The sequence below is a fragment of the Candida oxycetoniae genome (assembly GCF_023343755.2).
Source record: "Candida oxycetoniae strain CBS 10844 chromosome Unknown scaffold9, whole genome shotgun sequence".
Classification (NCBI taxonomy): Eukaryota; Fungi; Ascomycota; class Pichiomycetes; order Serinales; family Debaryomycetaceae; genus Lodderomyces; species Lodderomyces oxycetoniae.
In genome coordinates this window covers 278,394-296,859 of record NW_026055363.1, presented here as the reverse complement: position 1 = coordinate 296,859, position 18,466 = coordinate 278,394, and the positions used below count along the sequence as shown (strand labels likewise).

The 18,466-nt window shown below is 38.3% G+C and overlaps 10 protein-coding genes across 10 annotated transcripts; 3 read left to right on the top strand and 7 right to left on the bottom strand. All coding sequences in view use genetic code 12, as the record gives it.

The window, feature by feature from the left end:
- Nucleotides 1-116: 116 nt before the first annotated feature.
- CDC15 (serine/threonine protein kinase) lies at nucleotides 117-3,779 on the bottom strand (the record flags this gene model as incomplete). Its single annotated transcript, XM_049326004.1, has 1 exon — nucleotides 117-3,779. One exon carries the CDS (start codon nucleotides 3,777-3,779, stop codon nucleotides 117-119), a length of 3,663 nt encoding a protein of 1,220 aa, XP_049182596.1.
- Nucleotides 3,780-5,170: 1,391 nt separating this feature from the next.
- On the bottom strand, nucleotides 5,171-6,274 carry KGF56_000456 (uncharacterized protein; the record flags this gene model as incomplete). The annotated part of the gene is made up of 1 exon (XM_049325993.1): nucleotides 5,171-6,274. One exon carries the CDS (start codon nucleotides 6,272-6,274, stop codon nucleotides 5,171-5,173), a length of 1,104 nt encoding a protein of 367 aa, XP_049182595.1.
- Nucleotides 6,275-6,843: 569 nt separating this feature from the next.
- LEM3 (Lem3p) lies at nucleotides 6,844-8,208 on the bottom strand (the record flags this gene model as incomplete). Its single annotated transcript, XM_049325982.1, has 1 exon — nucleotides 6,844-8,208. One exon carries the CDS (start codon nucleotides 8,206-8,208, stop codon nucleotides 6,844-6,846), a length of 1,365 nt encoding a protein of 454 aa, XP_049182594.1.
- Nucleotides 8,209-8,853: 645 nt separating this feature from the next.
- On the top strand, nucleotides 8,854-10,272 carry KGF56_000454 (kynureninase; the record flags this gene model as incomplete). The annotated part of the gene is made up of 1 exon (XM_049325971.1): nucleotides 8,854-10,272. The coding sequence occupies one exon, from the start codon at nucleotides 8,854-8,856 to the stop codon at nucleotides 10,270-10,272; it is 1,419 nt and encodes a 472-aa protein (XP_049182593.1).
- Nucleotides 10,273-10,352: 80 nt separating this feature from the next.
- ENO1 (phosphopyruvate hydratase) lies at nucleotides 10,353-11,672 on the bottom strand (the record flags this gene model as incomplete). Its single annotated transcript, XM_049325960.1, has 1 exon — nucleotides 10,353-11,672. One exon carries the CDS (start codon nucleotides 11,670-11,672, stop codon nucleotides 10,353-10,355), a length of 1,320 nt encoding a protein of 439 aa, XP_049182592.1.
- A 795-nt stretch (nucleotides 11,673-12,467) lies between these two features.
- Nucleotides 12,468-12,725, bottom strand: KGF56_000452 (uncharacterized protein; the record flags this gene model as incomplete). Its single annotated transcript, XM_049325949.1, has 1 exon — nucleotides 12,468-12,725. One exon carries the CDS (start codon nucleotides 12,723-12,725, stop codon nucleotides 12,468-12,470), a length of 258 nt encoding a protein of 85 aa, XP_049182591.1.
- A 462-nt stretch (nucleotides 12,726-13,187) lies between these two features.
- Nucleotides 13,188-14,108, top strand: EAF6 (Eaf6p; the record flags this gene model as incomplete). The annotated part of the gene is made up of 1 exon (XM_049325938.1): nucleotides 13,188-14,108. The coding sequence occupies one exon, from the start codon at nucleotides 13,188-13,190 to the stop codon at nucleotides 14,106-14,108; it is 921 nt and encodes a 306-aa protein (XP_049182590.1).
- A 262-nt stretch (nucleotides 14,109-14,370) lies between these two features.
- KGF56_000450 (mitochondrial 54S ribosomal protein mL40) lies at nucleotides 14,371-14,865 on the bottom strand (the record flags this gene model as incomplete). Its single annotated transcript, XM_049325927.1, has 1 exon — nucleotides 14,371-14,865. One exon carries the CDS (start codon nucleotides 14,863-14,865, stop codon nucleotides 14,371-14,373), a length of 495 nt encoding a protein of 164 aa, XP_049182589.1.
- Nucleotides 14,866-15,232: 367 nt separating this feature from the next.
- On the top strand, nucleotides 15,233-15,688 carry KGF56_000449 (uncharacterized protein; the record flags this gene model as incomplete). The annotated part of the gene is made up of 1 exon (XM_049325915.1): nucleotides 15,233-15,688. The coding sequence occupies one exon, from the start codon at nucleotides 15,233-15,235 to the stop codon at nucleotides 15,686-15,688; it is 456 nt and encodes a 151-aa protein (XP_049182588.1).
- A 228-nt stretch (nucleotides 15,689-15,916) lies between these two features.
- On the bottom strand, nucleotides 15,917-18,340 carry KGF56_000448 (serine/threonine protein kinase; the record flags this gene model as incomplete). Its single annotated transcript, XM_049325904.1, has 1 exon — nucleotides 15,917-18,340. The coding sequence occupies one exon, from the start codon at nucleotides 18,338-18,340 to the stop codon at nucleotides 15,917-15,919; it is 2,424 nt and encodes an 807-aa protein (XP_049182587.1).
- Nucleotides 18,341-18,466: the final 126 nt, after the last annotated feature.

Genomic DNA, 18,466 nt, shown 5'->3' with positions numbered 1-18,466 from the left:
AAAAAAAAAAAAAAAAAAAAAAAAAAAAAAAAAAAAAAAAAAAAAAAAAAAATTTAAACAGGCGTAACAAACCAATTGCAAAAATACCCTTTTGTTTTATTGTTAATCTTGCAAAATCAAATCAAATACTTATCTGGTACGGAGTTGTTGTTACAGTGGATCTCCACTGTCGCTTGCCGTATAATGTCTGCAATATCGCCAGCTACTTCGTCGATCAAGACAGAGCTTTGGCGCAGCGTAAGTTTCTTTAATGTTTCATCAACAGAGGTTAAAATAGATAATCTTTCCTCGGGATTTTGTTCCGTGCCACTACCACTACCACCACCACTACCTTGTGGTGGGTTATGAATATATGTGACAAGTTGCTTCAATATTTTCAAAAGCAGTAGCTGCGCAACGGGACTCTCTCCGCGAGCAATGAGCTTTGTCAAAAGGTTCTTCACAACAAGCGCCAGCAGCATTGTTTTGAGTAACCTTTTACCCGTGCCAAGTAATTGTAGATATACACTCAATGCAGACTCTAAATTAGCCACTTTGGCTAAAAGAAATCCAGCAGCCAAACAATCTGCAGAGGCAGGACTATCGATTTTGACATAACCAGGGTTTGTTTTGTTCCAGTGAAATAATGCCTCTAAAGCATTTGATTGCCAATACGGATCGAGGACAAGATTGTAGTATAAGCCAAGAATATCAAATCTCTTCATTTTAGCTCTAACGCCACTGTCGCAATAAGCAATCTCGCACATAATAGGGAGAATAAACTGCCGGAACGGTAGATCTATTTGCGACAAAATCTTCAAATTAGGTAAAGTACCCAATTCAAGAAACTCGGCCTCACGTGCATGATTTAACGAAAGACAATTGTAAATTATTGGCGCAATAATGTTCATTACTTCCTTGTAATGTAGCTTAGGAGGCACATACCGCTCAAGAACTCCTGCTAGAAATTCCAAAATTTCAGCCTTGTATAAATGTCGCAACACATCAGGTATACACGACATGGATCGAATAAACTTCAAAATTACCAATTGCTGAGTAAATTGCAAACTATCGTATAGTTTTATCCAAAGCTTGAAGATATCCACACTTGCTACGGATATCCTGACTTTTGTTTCTGATTGGCTAAAGAATCCCACAACGTCAATAATCTTACTTACGGCCAGCTGTATTCGCTCTTGTGAAATGTTTTCTCCTCCTCTTCTTTCTCCACCTCCACCTCCACCACCTTCTCCTCCTTTATTGAATGTGGCGTTTTTCTTTAATAGTCGATTTAGCAATACTGCAAACCAGAATAAAACTCCATGCTTTGACAATATTCGACAGAGATCTGATTTAGACCTGCTCACATCCTTTCTCAAAACCGTATGTACTGAGTCAATTGCTGTTAGTGGGAATTGAGGTGCGGTATCGAAATCTTCTTCAACAAATTTAGAAACTAATCGAAGGCCTCCGCAAGACACAAACATCGATAATGCTTTGTCTGATGCATTGAGACAATTGATAAATCTTGCAACTTGTAGTCTTACTCGCACATCGTAACTCGAGCTGCGGAAATGAGCAATTACGGGAATACCTCCTAAGAAGCAAAAGTTCTCCAATTGACCAACATTGTTTTCAAATATGTAATTTAATGTTGAAATTGCATGATACCACAATTGTTGTTGTTTGGGAAAGTCTTGTGAGCTTTCCAAAAGTTCCATCAATGTAAGAACTCCGTGGTCTCTCACAAATGTGTCATGCAGAAATGAATATTTTTTGATCAAGTGCAACATTCTTCCGGTAGTTTTAATTAAAGTTGCCACATCCTGGTCAGTGATTGAACCTATTCTGTCCAACTTACGACTCACTTTCACAACAAGGTACTCCATCTTTACTTGTATTTCTAATTCGTTTGTATCAAAGTCGTGAACATCGATTCCCAAAAATGGGTCGTCTTCTACAGACTCTTCTAAAGCTTGTGCTGAAAGTTTCATACCTCTTCCACCACTACCATCACCACCTCTTCCTGATTCTAAATTAGACCAGGAAAAGCCGCTTTCAATCTCATCAGATTCATGAAACATATTCAATAAATCGTTTTTGGAAAGCTTGGTTCTCCGAGAGATGTCAATCTTGTTCAGAAGATTGTATACATCATTCCCGTCTTTTTCAGCACCAGTATTAGTACCAAAAAAATCTTTACCCGTAGAATGCTCAAAGGAAAACTTTACTGATTTCAGCTCCTCATCAGCTCCTCCTACTACCACTACACTTTTTAAGCTGGTCATTTTTTGAAGGCTCCGTTCATCGTAATGCAACCACTGGTGTTTTAGCAAACGATTTGCACTAATACGCAACTTAGGTTGCTTTTGAAAACATTCCAATAGAAAGTCCCTCATTGCTGGTGATATACCTCTTGGCAAAGGTGGATGGTCATCTGTTCCAATAGCATGTAATGCTGCCATTGGGTTGAGGTCATGGTACGGCGGATTACCAGCGAATAATTCAATGATTGTTGCGCCTAGCGACCAAATATCAGAGGCAGTACACAAACCCTCACCACCTAAGATTGTTTCAGGGGCCATCCAGTTGGGTGTCCCAACTACGGTATTGTATTTTGCGTTTACCTTTGCAGCGACACCAAAATCAGCCAATTTCACTTCTCCTTCGTCCGTTAAAAGCACATTTCCCGCTTTGACGTCTCTATGAACTACACCTTGACCATGTAGATAATCGAGACCGGTTAATATCCCCCTCACATAAACCTTGATCTGACTTTCCAGTAGACCCTTCTTCAGTCTCTTGTAAACTTGTCTCAACGATCCGCCACCACAGTACTCCAAAATGACATTCAATGTTGTTGAATCCTTTGTGAATCCGTGATACTTTACAATGTTTGGATGCTTTAGTATTTTGAGAAGATCAATTTCACCCATAACGCTAGTTACGTCTTGCCCTGGCTCCAATCTAGTTTGTTTAATCGCGACAATCTCTCCAGTAAGAAGATTTGTCGCCTTGTACACATTTGCAAATGCCCCATTTCCAATTAGTGCACCTAGTTGATAATTTTTGAGAGTGTCATGATGCAGATGCAGATGCAGATGCGGGTGCGGGTGCGAATGCGGATGCGAATGCAAATGCGGATTTAGATTTAGATTTAGATTTAGATTTAGATGCGGATGCAGTTCCTTGTAGTTTTGAGCTGGAGTTAGCGAAATATGAGTCGATGTTGTTCTACGATGCTTTGGAGTTGACAGTAACTTTCCTTGCTCTTGCTGCGGTAAAATGCTGTTGTTATTGTTGTTGTTATTGTTGTTGCCAAAGTTTATTTGTTGTTGTTGAAGTTTAGGCAAGTAATCCAGACCAATGGCTAGTTGGTGATGGGAAATTTTTGAGCCAAATGTTTTCTCGTTTATTTTCCTAAAAGGAGAGCCCTTGTAAATGGTTCTTTCAATACTTGCCACCAGGGATAAAAGAGCAGAGTCAGTTGTTGTTGCAACAACAGCATTTGTCCCTGGGGCTACTGATTCTCTTTCTCTTTCTCTTTCTCTTGGTGATGACGATGCTTCGACATCTTTCAAACTCTGAAATTTTGAAAAGGACAATTCATTGTTAAGCTCCAAATCTTCTAGATCGCCGTCTTTTTCTGTATTTTCTTGATATTTCAACAAAAGGGCCGTTTTCTTATTGGAGTTTGTACTTGAATTGACAGACTTGGAACCTGGCTTCTCACTCAGCACTGGGACAATGAATTCGCCTACATCATTTAATTGAGAAAAATGATGGATTTGAGTCAGCATGCTATAACCTCATGATATTGAATCTGATGCCTCTACACAAGCAGACAAGCAGACAAGCAGACAAGCAGACAAGCAGACAAGCAGACAAGCAGACGAGCAGTCTCTCAAACACAAGCAGACGAGCAGTCTCTCAAACACAAGCAGACGAGCAGTCTCTCAAACACAAGCAGACGAGCAGTCTCTCAAACACAAGCACACGAGCAGTCTCTTAAACACAAGCACACGAGCAGTCTCTTAAACACAAGCAGACAAGCAGTCTCTCAAACACAAGCACACACTGTTTCTGTTCTCTTTGTTGTTATATTTGGTTGTAAAAAAATGTAAACTAAATCCGGGTAAGAGAAATTCAGGAGAAAAAAAGATGCAAGTTGATTGACGCGTTTTTTTTAAAGAGTGAAAAAAAGACACGACAATTTTTTGCAACCAACACTATCTCGCTCTGCTCGATAGTGTTGTAACAGCTAGTCGACACTATCTCGCTCTGCTATCAAACAAACACCTACATTCTTCAACTGTTGCTTACTATCAGCTCTACGCTTTATGAGATCCCCAAATACTTTTATCAAAGGTCCCTCTAGTATATATACCTACTCTCTCTATATATCTACTCTCTATATATCTACTCTCTCTATATCTATTCTCTCTATATCTATTCTCTCTCTTCTTTCTTTATATTTCCCAGCAAAACGAGAAAACAGCTCTACTCTCTCTCTAGACTATTGATCTGTATACTACTCTCTTTATATATATATCACTCTCTCTATCTACACTCTCTATATACTACACTCTCTCTATATACACGCTATCGACTAGTCTCTTTCTCTTTCAACTAGTCTCTTTCTCTTTCAACTAGTCTCTTTCTCTTTCAACTAGTTTCTTCCTACTTTCTCTCTATTTACTCTTTTCCATCCACTCTTTCTGTCTATCTTCTCTCTATATCTTCTCTCTTTTTCTACACTCTATCCACCCTCTATAGACTAGTCTCTTTCTCTTTCGACTAGACTCGTTTCACTCGTCTAGTTTCTAGCTGCCACCGACTCTATAGAGAGAAAAAAACATCATGGATAGAGAGAGGGGGATAGATACAGCAGAATGGTAGAGCACTATACAAGCTAGTCAGTGTTGCTCCACTATCTCGCTCTGCTCGATAGTGTCGCGATATATACAGTGATATAATCTATAGAAATGATGTGTCAAGATATTTACTGGTTGGTATGTATTGTGTTGGTGTCATTCCTTTTATCATCTACTCTTGTTGTCTTGTTGTCAAGTTTGTCTACTAACAAGAGCATTTACCAATTATTAATAGAGCAAACAGTATTAGGCTGCAAAAAAAAAAAAACCTTCTTCTCTTGCTATATACAATAAGCGAGAATAATCAAACCTATGTGTTATGCAACTTTGGTAATCAATTTCCCATTTGGCTTGTCACCAGTAAATAATTGGTTCCAAATCTTTGGTATTTTCTCCAATTTTTCTTCAATACTATCTCCAGTTAATGTCTCAACATGATATGCACCCTCTGTTTTAATCTTCCCCTCTTTAACCGCCTTTGACAAAATGTCAATTCCCTCAGGAAACCTTGAAATGTAATCTGTTACTAAAAATCCAGAAACCGTTAATGAATTGACAGTTATTTCTCCCCAATTGGTAATCTTTGGCGACTCGCTAGAGTTGTAGCTTGAAATGGAACCACACGATATAACACGTCCATATTTGGCCATCTTTGTCAAGGCAAAACTCAATATTTCACCTCCAACATTGTCATAATAAACATTGACCAACTTGTCTCCCAAATACTTTGTAATCTCTTGCTGATACCCGGAATCCTTGTAGTTGACACATAAATCGGCACCTAATCCTTCAACCCATCTGCACTTTTCAGCAGACCCCGAAATACCAATAACTTTGGTCGCACCTAGTAAATGTTTGGCAATTTGAACAACAATAGATCCCGTTGCTCCAGAAGCTGCACTAACCAACACAATCAACTCTTTTGGCTTTTCACTAAAGTACTTCTTCAAGCCTCCAGCTTCAGTCAACCCAAATAACGCAGTCAACGATGTCATTCCTAATACAGACAAAAAAAACTCCAACGGAAACCCTAAGCTCTTATCAATGGCATTAATAACAGTTTTTTCTTCAACAATGATATAATCAGCCCAGAAAAACTTCCCATTGACAATATCTCCTTTTTGGTATTTTTCACTCTTGCTCTCAACAACTTCTGCAATAGCCAATGAGCTCATAGGCTCACCCTCATAAGTAGGCTCAACGTAATACCTCTTGTTGCTATTTTTGGATCTTATCCAACCCCTTTGTGTAGGGTCATTCGAGATTAGCAAAGTCTTGACTAATAATTGACCATTTTGCAATTCGGGAATAGCCGTTTGTTTAATGGCAAACGTAGAACTTGGCTCGTCAAAGTTGGGATTGACAAAACCTGTAGGTGCTTGTCTAAGAATAACTTGAGTAGAGTCCTTGGGAATCGCCATTTCTCTAAACCTTTAAATCAAACCTTTATATCTTTCAATCTCTAGATAATTGAACAGATGGAAAATATTACACTCAACTTGTGTGAATATATACATATATATATATATATATATATGCAAAATACATTTTACATAACTATGGAGCCTCCATCTAGAAGCAACTTTAGCTTTCTAAAACAAATACAAAGAGAAATAGAGAGACAGAGAACAAAGTATCTCCATTGTCTAACTCCGAACAATTCAAACCCGAGAGATGTCGGAGTATTATCCTCTTTTTCCATTTTTATATTTCTTTTCCTTTCATTCTCCGTCATTGCTACGGGAAAAAAAAAAAAAAGAATACGAGTTGATTAGTAAGAGTAAAAAATGAGGAGAGAATGCTTCCTACTTACATTTAGGAATTATCCATCTTTAATCATCAGTTATTCTCTACTAAAAGTATTTATAAAACTCTCTTTGGTTTGATTTGATTTGATTTCGCTTCACTTCACTTCACTTCCAATGACTTTTTCCTCTTTTTCCTCTTTGTTTTTTTTTTTTTTTTGTTTTTTATTTTGTTTTATTACTTTTTACAATTTGGTTCTTGGACTCTCATATCCACTAGCTCTTGCAGCGCTATCTTCATCGCGCATAGCCTTTTCTTTATTCCAGCTCAATAAGTTGACATCTCCTGTTCGTCTAGGCTTGAGGAAATTCACAACCAACAAGACCAATCCCAAAAAGAAACAAATTCCTCCACCCACCATCCAGCTTATGCCTAGGAAGTAATTCTTGCCACCAATAACAGATCGCTGCGAAATGTAGATGTATTTCTTTCCATTGTAGGGCAAAACTGGGAAATGCAATCCAATATCAATTTGGTACAATCCTTTTTGCAAAGTTGCCGAGTCATTGCGAAGTGCTAATTTGTTGAATGTCGCTAAAGCTGAAGGTCGCATCCAGTTTTGGAATTGCGGCCATTGGGAAATATCGGGAATATTTGTTTCGTTATAGCCATTGGGGAACATCTTGTACCAGTTTGGTGGGGGCACCACTTCTGTATAATTGTACTTGGTCTTTTTAAATCTATTCTTGTCGCTTGCCCAGTTTGTTCCCTTTTCTGTAAGTATCACAGTGTGATCCTCGTCTGTGTTATTCACTGCTTGCAAGGCCGCCGAGTAAGTATCGTTAAACAAGCTATTGGCAATCAAGCCACACGGATAAATTTTTGTACCGTTTATTTGTGATAATGGTTCACAGTTTTGCCCTACTGTGTCCTTAATAGTACTGAGAGATGCACGTTTCCCATTGATTTGATCTTCACTGAAAGATTTAACAAAACGTCGATGATTGGCATAGAAATTGTGCAAGCGGTAGTATAAATATATAGGACCTTTTATATCCTCTAGCACTTGAAATTGAACTTGACAAACTCTCCTCTCGTCTTCGAATGGCTGTGAATCATCTACTGCCAATTTCCAACTGAAACTTGAGTGATCTGAATCATATTTCTTCCGATAATTGTACTCTGTAAAGTTTACAGGGATTTTGGTCCAATAATTCTCATTCGCCATGTTTTCACATTGCGAATAGTCAATGGAGATGTCGATAATTCTGTGCGAGGCATACCACATTGCTGCTCCAAGTGGCACAAATACAATTGCAATAGCCATCAATACAGGAATCACCGTTTTTGCCGTGAAAACTGGGTTATACGATTTCAACCTTTGCTGCTTAAATGCATTATCTGATGGCTTTCTAGTTTTCTCTTTTTTCTCTGGATCTAATGGCTCATCATCTTCTGATGCTGAATCTGAATATTCATATCGCTCTTCGGGATTTTCATTAAATGCCGCATGATTACGAAGCGTGTCGTCCCCTTCTATATTATTATTTGCCAATCCGGCTTCAGCTTCTCCAGAATTGTAAGAATTATAATTATACTGTTCAGTCATAGTTGACACTAGACCTAGAAAGCAAGGGGGGGAAGGAAATATCTTATAGCGCTAAAGAAACCTGATTAAACTGATTAAACTGATAAATGATTTCACTGAAAAATTTCCCCGAACGGGAATTCTATTCCTCTCTCTTTCTCTCTCTCTCTCTTTTTTTTTTTTTTTTTTTATTCCTCCGCCATTAACAACCGAACTCTCCATATAACCGATTTTTCATATTCTCAATGATGATGAGATAACGAGATAAAGAAACAGGGTAAAACTCTGAAACAAGTTGGGTCAGCGCACAGGTTATGTCCTACTTGAAAAAGGAAGAAAGAAGAGGCTTTTGGTAACGAGATTGTCAGGACTATTTTTCTAATGTAATTATTGGTTTCATCATCTTTTATCATCTTTCACCTTTCACCTTTCACCACCTTCCACCGTCTTTCACTAGCTTCTACCAGTTTCTACCTTCTCTGTAGGTGCACTTATATACCCTGCTTTCTTCCACTATAATTGCAAAATTTTCGTTCAAAAGATGTCCCAATTGGGCCATCTCTCTCGTTGATCTAATAGCTCGCGGAAATTTTTCACCCATCATTTTCTATACAATCAACTTTAATAGTAGTCTGTATTCCGAGAAAGCAATTCTTTAGAGAAGATATGAGTCTCGAAGACGCCAAACAGTTGGATAAGAGATTCCCAACTTACAAGCATGAATTCAACGTCCCGACGTTTGAATCGTTAGGTATCAATAATTCTCAATTTCCGCCTACAACAGAATCGATATACCTTTGCGGCAATTCTCTTGGACTCATGCCTAAACAAACTTCAAAGGCTATAAATAACGAGTTACAGGCTTGGTCAATGCGAGGTGTTGAAGCGCACTTTAACCACCCTGGCGAGCCTAAGCTCACTAATTGGGTAGATATCGACTTGCCTATATTGCCTATGCTTTCGCAAATTGTTGGCGCTAATCAGAATGAAGTTGCAGTAATGGGATCCCTTACATCTAATTTGAATGCCTTATTAATTCATTTTTACAAACCTCTTGGGAAAAGAACCAAGATTCTTTTTGAAAAACAAGCGTTTCCTTCTGACTATTATGCGTTTTTGAATATCGTTAAACTTTTTGGATTTGATGAATCTCACTTGATACAAATCGAAGTCCAAGCAGGGGAAACATACTTGAAAACTGAACAAATCATTGATGCAATTGACAAAAATTTCCCAGAATTAGCATTGGTTTGTTTGCCAGGAATACAGTACTATACGGGCCAATATTTTGAAATTGAGAAAATTACAAAGTATATCAAATCGAAAAGTGGTGATGAGAATATACCAGTGGGATGGGATCTTGCTCACGCTGTGGGTAACGTGCCGTTACAATTGCATAGTTGGGGAGTTGATTTTGCTGCCTGGTGCTCTTACAAATATCTAAATTCTGGCCCAGGTGCAATTGCTGGTATATTCGTACATGAAAAGCATACAGCACAGAATACTTCAGACAGTTACAAGCCAAGATTAGCAGGATGGTGGGGGAATAATAGCAAAGAACGGTTTAAGATGATTGAGAAATTCGATCCAATTGCTTCTGCACTAAGCTATAGGCAGCTGAATCCAAGTGTCATTGATTGTGTGGCGTTACACTCTTCGTTGCAAGTTTTTGACAAAGCTGGCGGTATGCAACCATTAAGAGAAAAGAGCATTGTTTTGACTCAGTTTCTTCAAGAGATATTAGTAAAGAGCAAATACTATATTAAACAAAGTGATTTGGATCAAACGAAATTTGGATTCAAAATACTTACGCCTTTAGATCCAATGCAAAGGGGTTGTCAATTGAGTTTACTATTCCAACCTCACAAGGAAAATAAAGACGAGAATGTGATGGAGAATGTTTTTAAATATTTACACCAATATGCTATTATATGCGACGAAAGAAGACCTGACGTTATAAGAATAGCTCCATTACCTTTGTACAATACTTTTGAAGAAACTTACCGAGCCGCTAAACGACTACTTGAAGCTCTAGACAAATTTGCAATAGTAAACAACAACAACAACAACAACAACAACACATAGATAAATAAATATACATACACAGATATTGTATATATTATATATGATTATTCACGTAAATGGTTTCTACAAAAATGTTAAACTTATAAGTTGTGAGCGTGGTGGAAGTTCTTTCCAGCATAGACAGCCTTGTCGCCCAATTGTTCTTCAATTCTCAAGATTTGGTTCAATTTAGCCAATCTTTCAGATCTAGCAGGAGCACCAGTCTTGATTTGACCTGATCTGATACCAACAGATAAATCAGCAATAAAGGTGTCTTCAGTTTCACCTGATCTGTGGGAAACCATAACACCCCAGTTGGCAGCGTATGAGTCGTTAGCAGCTTGTATAGATTCGGTTAAAGTACCAATCTGGTTGACTTTCAATAACAAAGCATCAGCGGCTTTTGTCTCAATAGCCTTTTTAATTCTGATTGGGTTGGTCACAGTCAAGTCATCACCAACAATTTGAGCTTTGTTTTCAACTTTTGCGAAAAAGTGGCTCCAAGCTTCCCAGTCATCTTCAGCAAATGGATCTTCGATTGAAACAATAGGGTACTCCTCCATCAATTGCTTGTATAAGTCGGCCAATTGTGGACCAGTGAGCCATTTGGATTTGTCTGAATCGGGGTTTTTAAAGTCCAAGTCGTAGAGACCATCCTTGTAGAATTCAGATGAAGCAACATCCATAGCAATGTCAACTTTACCAGTGTAACCGGCAGCTTCAATGGCAGAGACAATCAAGTCTAAAGCTTCCTTTGGAGTTTTGATATCTGGAGCAACACCACCTTCGTCACCAACATTACCGGCGGATTGACCGTATCTTTTCTTGGTTAAAGTTTTCAAGTGGTGGTAAACTTCTGAACCGATTCTTAAACCATCGCTAAAAGTTGAAACACCAGATGGAACAATCATAAATTCTTGGAAAGCCAAGTCACCACCAGCGTGGGAACCACCATTCAAGACATTTTGGAATGGGACTGGTAAAACGTATTTATCCTTTTTAGAGTTTGAGAGGTCAGCAATGTGTTCGTATAATTCAACACCCTTTTGAGCAGCACCAGCCTTAGCAGCAGCTAATGAAACACCAAGGATAGCATTGGCACCCAATTTGGCCTTGTTTGGGGTACCGTCCAATTTTAATAAAAATTCATCAACCTTAGCTTGATCGACAACATCAATGTTAGCCTTGACCAAAGCTGGAGCAATAATGTCGTTAACGTTTGAAACAGCTTTCAAAACACCCTTACCTAACCATTTTGATTTGTCACCATCTCTCAATTCCAAGGCTTCGTGAACACCAGTTGAGGCACCAGAAGGAACAATTGATCTGAAAGTACCCTTTTCAGTAGTCAATTCGACTTCAACGGTTGGGTTACCTCTTGAATCGTAAACGTATCTGGAGTGAACTTTTGAAATAGCCATTTTAAACAAGTTTATTAAACCTTTTTTTTTGTCTTAATTGCAAAGAAGGAAAAGAGAAGGAAAAAAGGGAAAGAAAAATTTCAATAAACGAATTTACAGGAAATTACAGCAAATAAATAAACCGTCAAAGTTCAATTGTTAACCCCTTTGCGAGGATTTGAACTTTTGTTGAAAAAAAAATTTAGTTACATCTGCACAACCACGGTTTTTCTTTTGACTTCTGGATCACTTCAATCCGCTCAAATATTTTTAGGTTACACATAAACTTTTTTTTTTTTTTTTATTAAGACCTTGTTAACACTCCCCTGTCCCGATGCAGATAAAAAACCACTCTCCATAGTGATCCGTAAAATAAACCTTGTGGTTAACAGCTGAAAGCAAAATAGATGAAAAAAAAAAATTACCTATTGTGACGTGATTTGTAGACCAACAGAGAGCCGAACTGAACTATTCGGAATAGCGGTATATAGTAGTTAACACGTCATTTGAATGCTGTAAATACTCTTTGTCTGTTTAAATAAACTCTATTGTTGTGACAGTTTCTACTTTGCAGAGAGCCACAGCAAAGTAGAAATGTCTATAAGGAGAAGCTTATGAGGAGAAGCTTATGAGGAGAAGCTTATGAGGAGACAAGACGCTTCTGAGGAGACAAGACGCTTCTGAGGAGACGCTTGTATAGAGACGCTTATGAGAAAATGCCTATGAGAAACCCTCACAGGAAAACTCTCACAAGGATACGTTTTGTTTAAAAACTCCGGGGTAACAAAATTTCAGAGTAATCGAGATAATATTGCACTAAAGGAGCAATTGACTGCACAGAGGAGTTATTGACCCATTAGCCATTGACCCATTAGCCATTGACCCATTGACCCATTGACCCATTGACCCATTGACCCATTGACCCATTGACCCATTGACCCATTGACCCATTGACCCATTGACTCTTGCTAATTCTTTGTACACGAAAAACAAGCCAGTAAGATAGTATGCTAGCAAGATAAGCAAGTTCAGTACAAATGCATGCGAAAATTCAATTTCAAAGTCAATTTCCATTTTTGGCACCATCTCAATTATCAGCACAACCTAAATCATCTATATATACACAATCTCTAAACAATCCCTAAACAATCTCTAAACAATCTCTAAACAATATCTGAACAATCTTTACATCAGCAAAGCTAAAGGTGACACAAGTGATTCACAATTACTTGCCTATCGTTTGCTCTTTCTTTGCCAGTACTTGCCTATCATTTGCTCTTTCTTTGCCAGTACTTTTATATCATTTGCTCTTTCTTTATAAATGCCTGCAAGTGCCCGCAAGAGCTTTCAAGAGCTTCCAAGTATTTGCAAGTGGTTTACTTGAGCTCTAACGTGTGATTTCACTGATGGAACAAAACACGGTAGCCCCCAGTTTCGCACATGGTAGCACACAACTTCCATGGCTCTTCTCACAAACAACAATTACCGATTGCAAAGACTAGATACAAAGATATAGACTTTTCCCCACCAACGATTATGGCTGCTACAGATGAGAAGAATCAGGCTAAACCACAAGAGACTCTGACAACGGCCACTTCGGGGTCGTCTACAAAATCACAAACTCAGCCAGATAAATCCGATAAACCAGATAATCTGGAAAACATCGAGACCAAATCAACAACTTTACTGAAAAGTGAAAATAAAGGGAAAACCACCACCACTACCACTACCACTACCACCACCACCACGGGGACATCGCCGCTGTTAACAAACAATGCCAATTCCTCTCCTACCAAGAACCAGCAGCCCAAACCAAGCACAGAAAAGTATAATAAATTGAAAACAAAACTAACGCAGCAAATTCTCAAAAAGCAAGAAATAATTGCTAAATTGTCAAAACTAGAAGACGCTATATATCAAAAAGAAACAGACTATTTTGAGGAAAGTACAATAGGAAATATAGTTAAAGGATTTGAAAACTTTTCAAAACTAAGTGGCGGAGGATCAGGTTCTGGAGCCGGTGGTGGTGGATCATTTGGTGGTGCGGGAGGTAGCTCTAAGAGACGAATAGTGTACACAGAAAATGACCATATCTTTAGTTTAAGCTCGATCAATTTTGTCAAGAACATGAAAAAGAAACATGGGTCGAATTACAATGGATCAGCCGTGGTAAGTTCTAGTAATGGAACTAGTACAAAACATGACGATTTTGATGATTATGAAGATTCGGTAGATCCAGCTAATGCACATACAGCAGGGGTTAAGTTGACATTGAACGTGGGAGCAGGTGGAGGAGGAGGAGGAGGAGGGACAGGAACAGTAGGAGCAGCATCAACAGCATCAGCAGCAGTTTCAGGAGCAGTAGGAGGAGGAGGAGGAGGAGGAGGAGACAAAAGTGATAATAGTGTCTCAAGCACACCATCGCGGAAAAGAAAAGCACGAACTATAGAAGATTGAGTAAATATCCCTCGGGAAAGGGGAATGATATGAAGAAAAGGCACTTTATTTATGACCGTTCTATTGTATATTAAGACCAACTTATATACGGTCCAAGCTAATCTATTTACAGCTCACTATCAAGGAACGAGATAGTGAGTAGTCGCCTACCTCTATGGGCAACATAGTATACTCACTATCTCGTTCCTCAATTGTGAGTAGTCGCCCACCTCTATGGGCAACATAGTATACTCACTATCTCGTTCCTCGATAGTGAGTAGTATTAATTTTTGGGAGGAGTGTATGCATATATCCAAGGCTTATTAGGTGGATAATCTGTAGGTACTCTCATTTCAAGAGGGAATGTTGTAAACTTTTTAGAGTTCTTTGCCGAGTTTGGTTCGAGCTCAACTTTACCCCCACCAGCAGCCTTAAATAATTCTGGACTTGTCATTTTCAAATCTTCCATCGCGTTATAAATGCTCTCATACTGCAATCTTAGTTGTTCGGTTTGCTTTTGTTGTTGTTTCTGTTTAAAAAGTTTCCATGCGTTCATAATGGTTCTATGTTTGATCAAATCTTCATTGCATAGTCTAAGTAATTTTGGCTGCTTTCTACTTGCAGATAATACCGATAACTGATTCACAATTTTTTGCGTTGCTGAGCTTAATGGTACTTGCTCATTTCGAGCCAGTTGTCTCTTGAAACGAGCAAAAACTTTCAACGGCTGTAGTATCAACGACCGGTCTGTGATCTTAATCTTACTTTGTGACAACATTACAGGAAGTAAACCTTCTACCACAGTCAACAACTTACAAGCTTTACTATTAGTTGAGTGAACAACTTACAAGCTTTACTTACTAGTTGAGTGAACAAAATCAATGGGGGGTCTTTTGGCTGAAATTTTTCACTCAATGTCAATGTCGCAAATGAAAGCTCACTTCAAGTGTTCAGTGTCTCAAATATTTACGACACTCGACCAGATCAAACGAAATAAGAAACGGAGATTGAGAGAGCAATGACCCCTAGGGAAGAAACAGGAATAGAAGAACCAAACGGGATAAGAAGGACCTGTGAATTTATACGACTGTAGACGCAATTGCTACAACTCCAATCCCTTTTGAAAAGTTTTCCACTTGTTTAAAATGTCCGAAGAAAAAGAAAGATTGAGACAAAAATACGAAAAAGAAGAGCAATTAGCATATAATGGTAGTAGTAGTCATGGTGGTGGTGGATTGCCCGAAGCGCCACCAGCTTATGAGGATATTCAATCGCAGCAAAATCCATATACTAATGAAAAGCTTGATTACGAGAAACCACCACAAGCAAATGACCACAACTTGGTTGTCAATCAAGATCAACCTAACGTATACAAAACTAAACCCGAATTGGTGAATATTAATGATGCTCCGGCAGAGTACTTGAACCCACAGTATGCCAAGTTTAGACAAAATCAACAATCTAAAGTAGCTAGAGGCGAGCATGCTAATTGGGACCCGAAACCTTTATTAAACCCAGGTCACGTGAGCAACCAAAAAATACAACTGTCATTTCCAGGAAAGAGCGGTGCTACATATCACAATGCAGCAGACAAACAATAAAGACATTTCATTTACTTCTCAAAGACATCCTCGTCTTCTCCTTTACCTTTAGTAAAAAAAAAAAAGAAAAAGAAAAACAACCTCAGTTACAAAACGTCTATTGGGGGTTTAGGTTGGTTTAGGTTGGTTTTTTTTTTTTCATTTTCATTTTCATTTTTTTATATTTTATTTTATGTATATTAGTTTTTTATCCAGATGCTTATCCTCTTTTTATTTTTATTTTTTGTATTACAAAACGTTATCTCCATTATAAGTCCATCCACCAAATTGTTTCTGTACACTTTCAGTTAAGAAATCGTCAACGACGGAATCCTGAGGTTTTTCATTAGTAAAATCTTGATCAAAGTTTGAAGTGTCCAAAAGATTTTCAACATTTGGCTTGAATGGAGGTAAATAACTTTTATTTAATAGTTTATTCCAATCAATATCTTTGAAAAATGGATGGTTTTTAATTTCTTGTGCATCACTTAGCCTTTGCAGTGGATCCTTTTGTAGTAGTTTTATAAGCAAATCTTGAGCATCTGTATTTTCTAAAAACGGGGGGAAACGTAATGGATTTTGTAAAATTTTCTTATACATTGTTGCCGAGTCAGAATCATAGAACGGAGGTAATCCAGTTAACATCTCATATAGCAAAGTACCCAAAGTCCACCAATCCACACTTCTGGTATAGCCTTGATTTAAAAGTAATTCTGGCGCAAGGTACTCGGGAGTACCACAAAATGTATTGGTTTTGTCATCGTTGCTCATGTTCAATTTACATAACCCGAAATCACAAAGAGCAATGTGACCTTGATAATCCAACAAGATGTTTTCTGGTTTCAAATCTCGATAAATGACATTTAATTCATGAAGACTTTCCAATGCCGCCAACAATTCGGCAATGTAGAATCTTGACCGGTCCATAGTGAATTTCCCTTCCCTTTGCAAATGCCAAAACAATTCTCCACCATTTATAAATGAAAGGACAAGGTATAGTTTTTCTGGAGATTGAAACGAGAATTTTAATGGTACAATAAATGGATTATTGATTCTAGCCAAAACAGTCCTCTCAGCTAAAGTATGCGTCACTTCCATTCTGGAAACAATATGCTGTTTACGTAAGGTTTTCAAAGCATAGATTTGCTTAGTGTCTTTCTTGACAACTTGCATAACCTTACCAAACGACCCCTTTCCAATTACTTTCAATAAATCAAAATCGTCAATTGTAAGATGCTTCTTGGTCAATGGTTTAAACTCAATAGTAAGCATAATTTCTCCCATGTCTTTTGTTGAAGCCAGGTCTTGTAAATTGGCATTATAATTTGAAAACTTCAAATATTCATGATGCATAAGTCTAATTTGTTGCGTATGCGATTTGAGATTCAACGGTAACTTAATAGAACCAATTAATAAATCTCCAATATTAGCAGCAGGGGATGAAGATGAAGACGACGAATTAGATGTCACAGATCCGCGTAAAGGCAGTTTTTGTCGTTGTTGTTGTCGTTGTTGTTGTTGTTGTTGTTGTTGTTGCTGCAGCAGCTGTTGCAGTTGTTGTTGTTGCAGCTGTTGCAGCTGTTGCAGTTGTTGTTGTTGTTGTTGTTGTTGTTGTTGTTGCAGTTGTTGTTGTTGTTGTTGTTGTTGTTGCAGTTGCTGCAGATTATCAGCTTGGAAATTGGTGAATAAATGTTTGTTTTTCACCTTTTCACTTTCCGGTATCAACATATTTGGAAGTCTAATAAATAAATTTAAATTGAGAAACTGGGAATTGCTAGGGGAGGACTTGTTTGTAACATCAAACGAGACCACTTGATTCCATGTAGATTGGCTAACAGTTCCCTTCTGTGGTTCAATCACAAGGACATTGTTGTCAAACTCAATAGTTAAATAAAGTAAAGATTTAACCAAATTGTCAGCATTTGGTATCGAAATGATTGAGGGTAAAAAATTTGTTGCAATAGAGCCCGGTAAATATCCTCCAAAGTCATTCTCTTCTTCCAATAATCCCATATTCTTCAACAACTGCTGGCCTAGGGCCACATTGTTTGAGTTGATGGCCAAGGCATGCAAAATTTGTTTGTTGTTGTTTATCTTTATAGGAAGTTGTATATTTTGTGAGCCGTAGATTTTGACAGTTAGCAAGCCAGGAGACGAAGCTGCACCCGGTTGATTGTTTGCTTGTTGAAACTGCTGATCCAAATTGGAGCTAGACGAAGCATGACCTAAGGACGTAGCTTGCGACGATGAGGGAGAACCATTGTATTGAGAAGAATTTGAAGTTACATTTGATTCTGTTGAAGGTGGTTGTAGCAAGCCATTTGTATTTGAGTCTTTACTCTTTTCTGACAAGTGGCCGGATTTGTTGGCGACATGGTCGGAACCGTTAGTTTGAGGAGATTCGTAGGTATTCTTGCCATCAGTGACCGACAAGTTGGACACGTTGTCAGCTAGTTTATTCACCGATATCGTTTTTCTCGCATCTTCAATTGCGTTATTTTCAGACGTGTTTCTAATGGGCGGAGGTGCAGGAACAGAAGCAGACGATTGACCTGGGGAAGCGGCAGAATTGTCAGCAGCAGTGCCACCGGATGGCGATTCACTTGATTCACGGCCATTATGGTGTTTTTCCGATGAAGAGCCAAACTTCAATTTGTTCTTGAATTTAAACATAACTTGTCAATATTGCAGATTGCAGTTCTAAAATGTTGGTTTCCTTTTTTGTAGGATGAGGGAGCTTTCTTTCTTGAAGGGGGGGGGGGGGGGGGGGGGGGGCTTGTCACATGGTTGATTGCATCC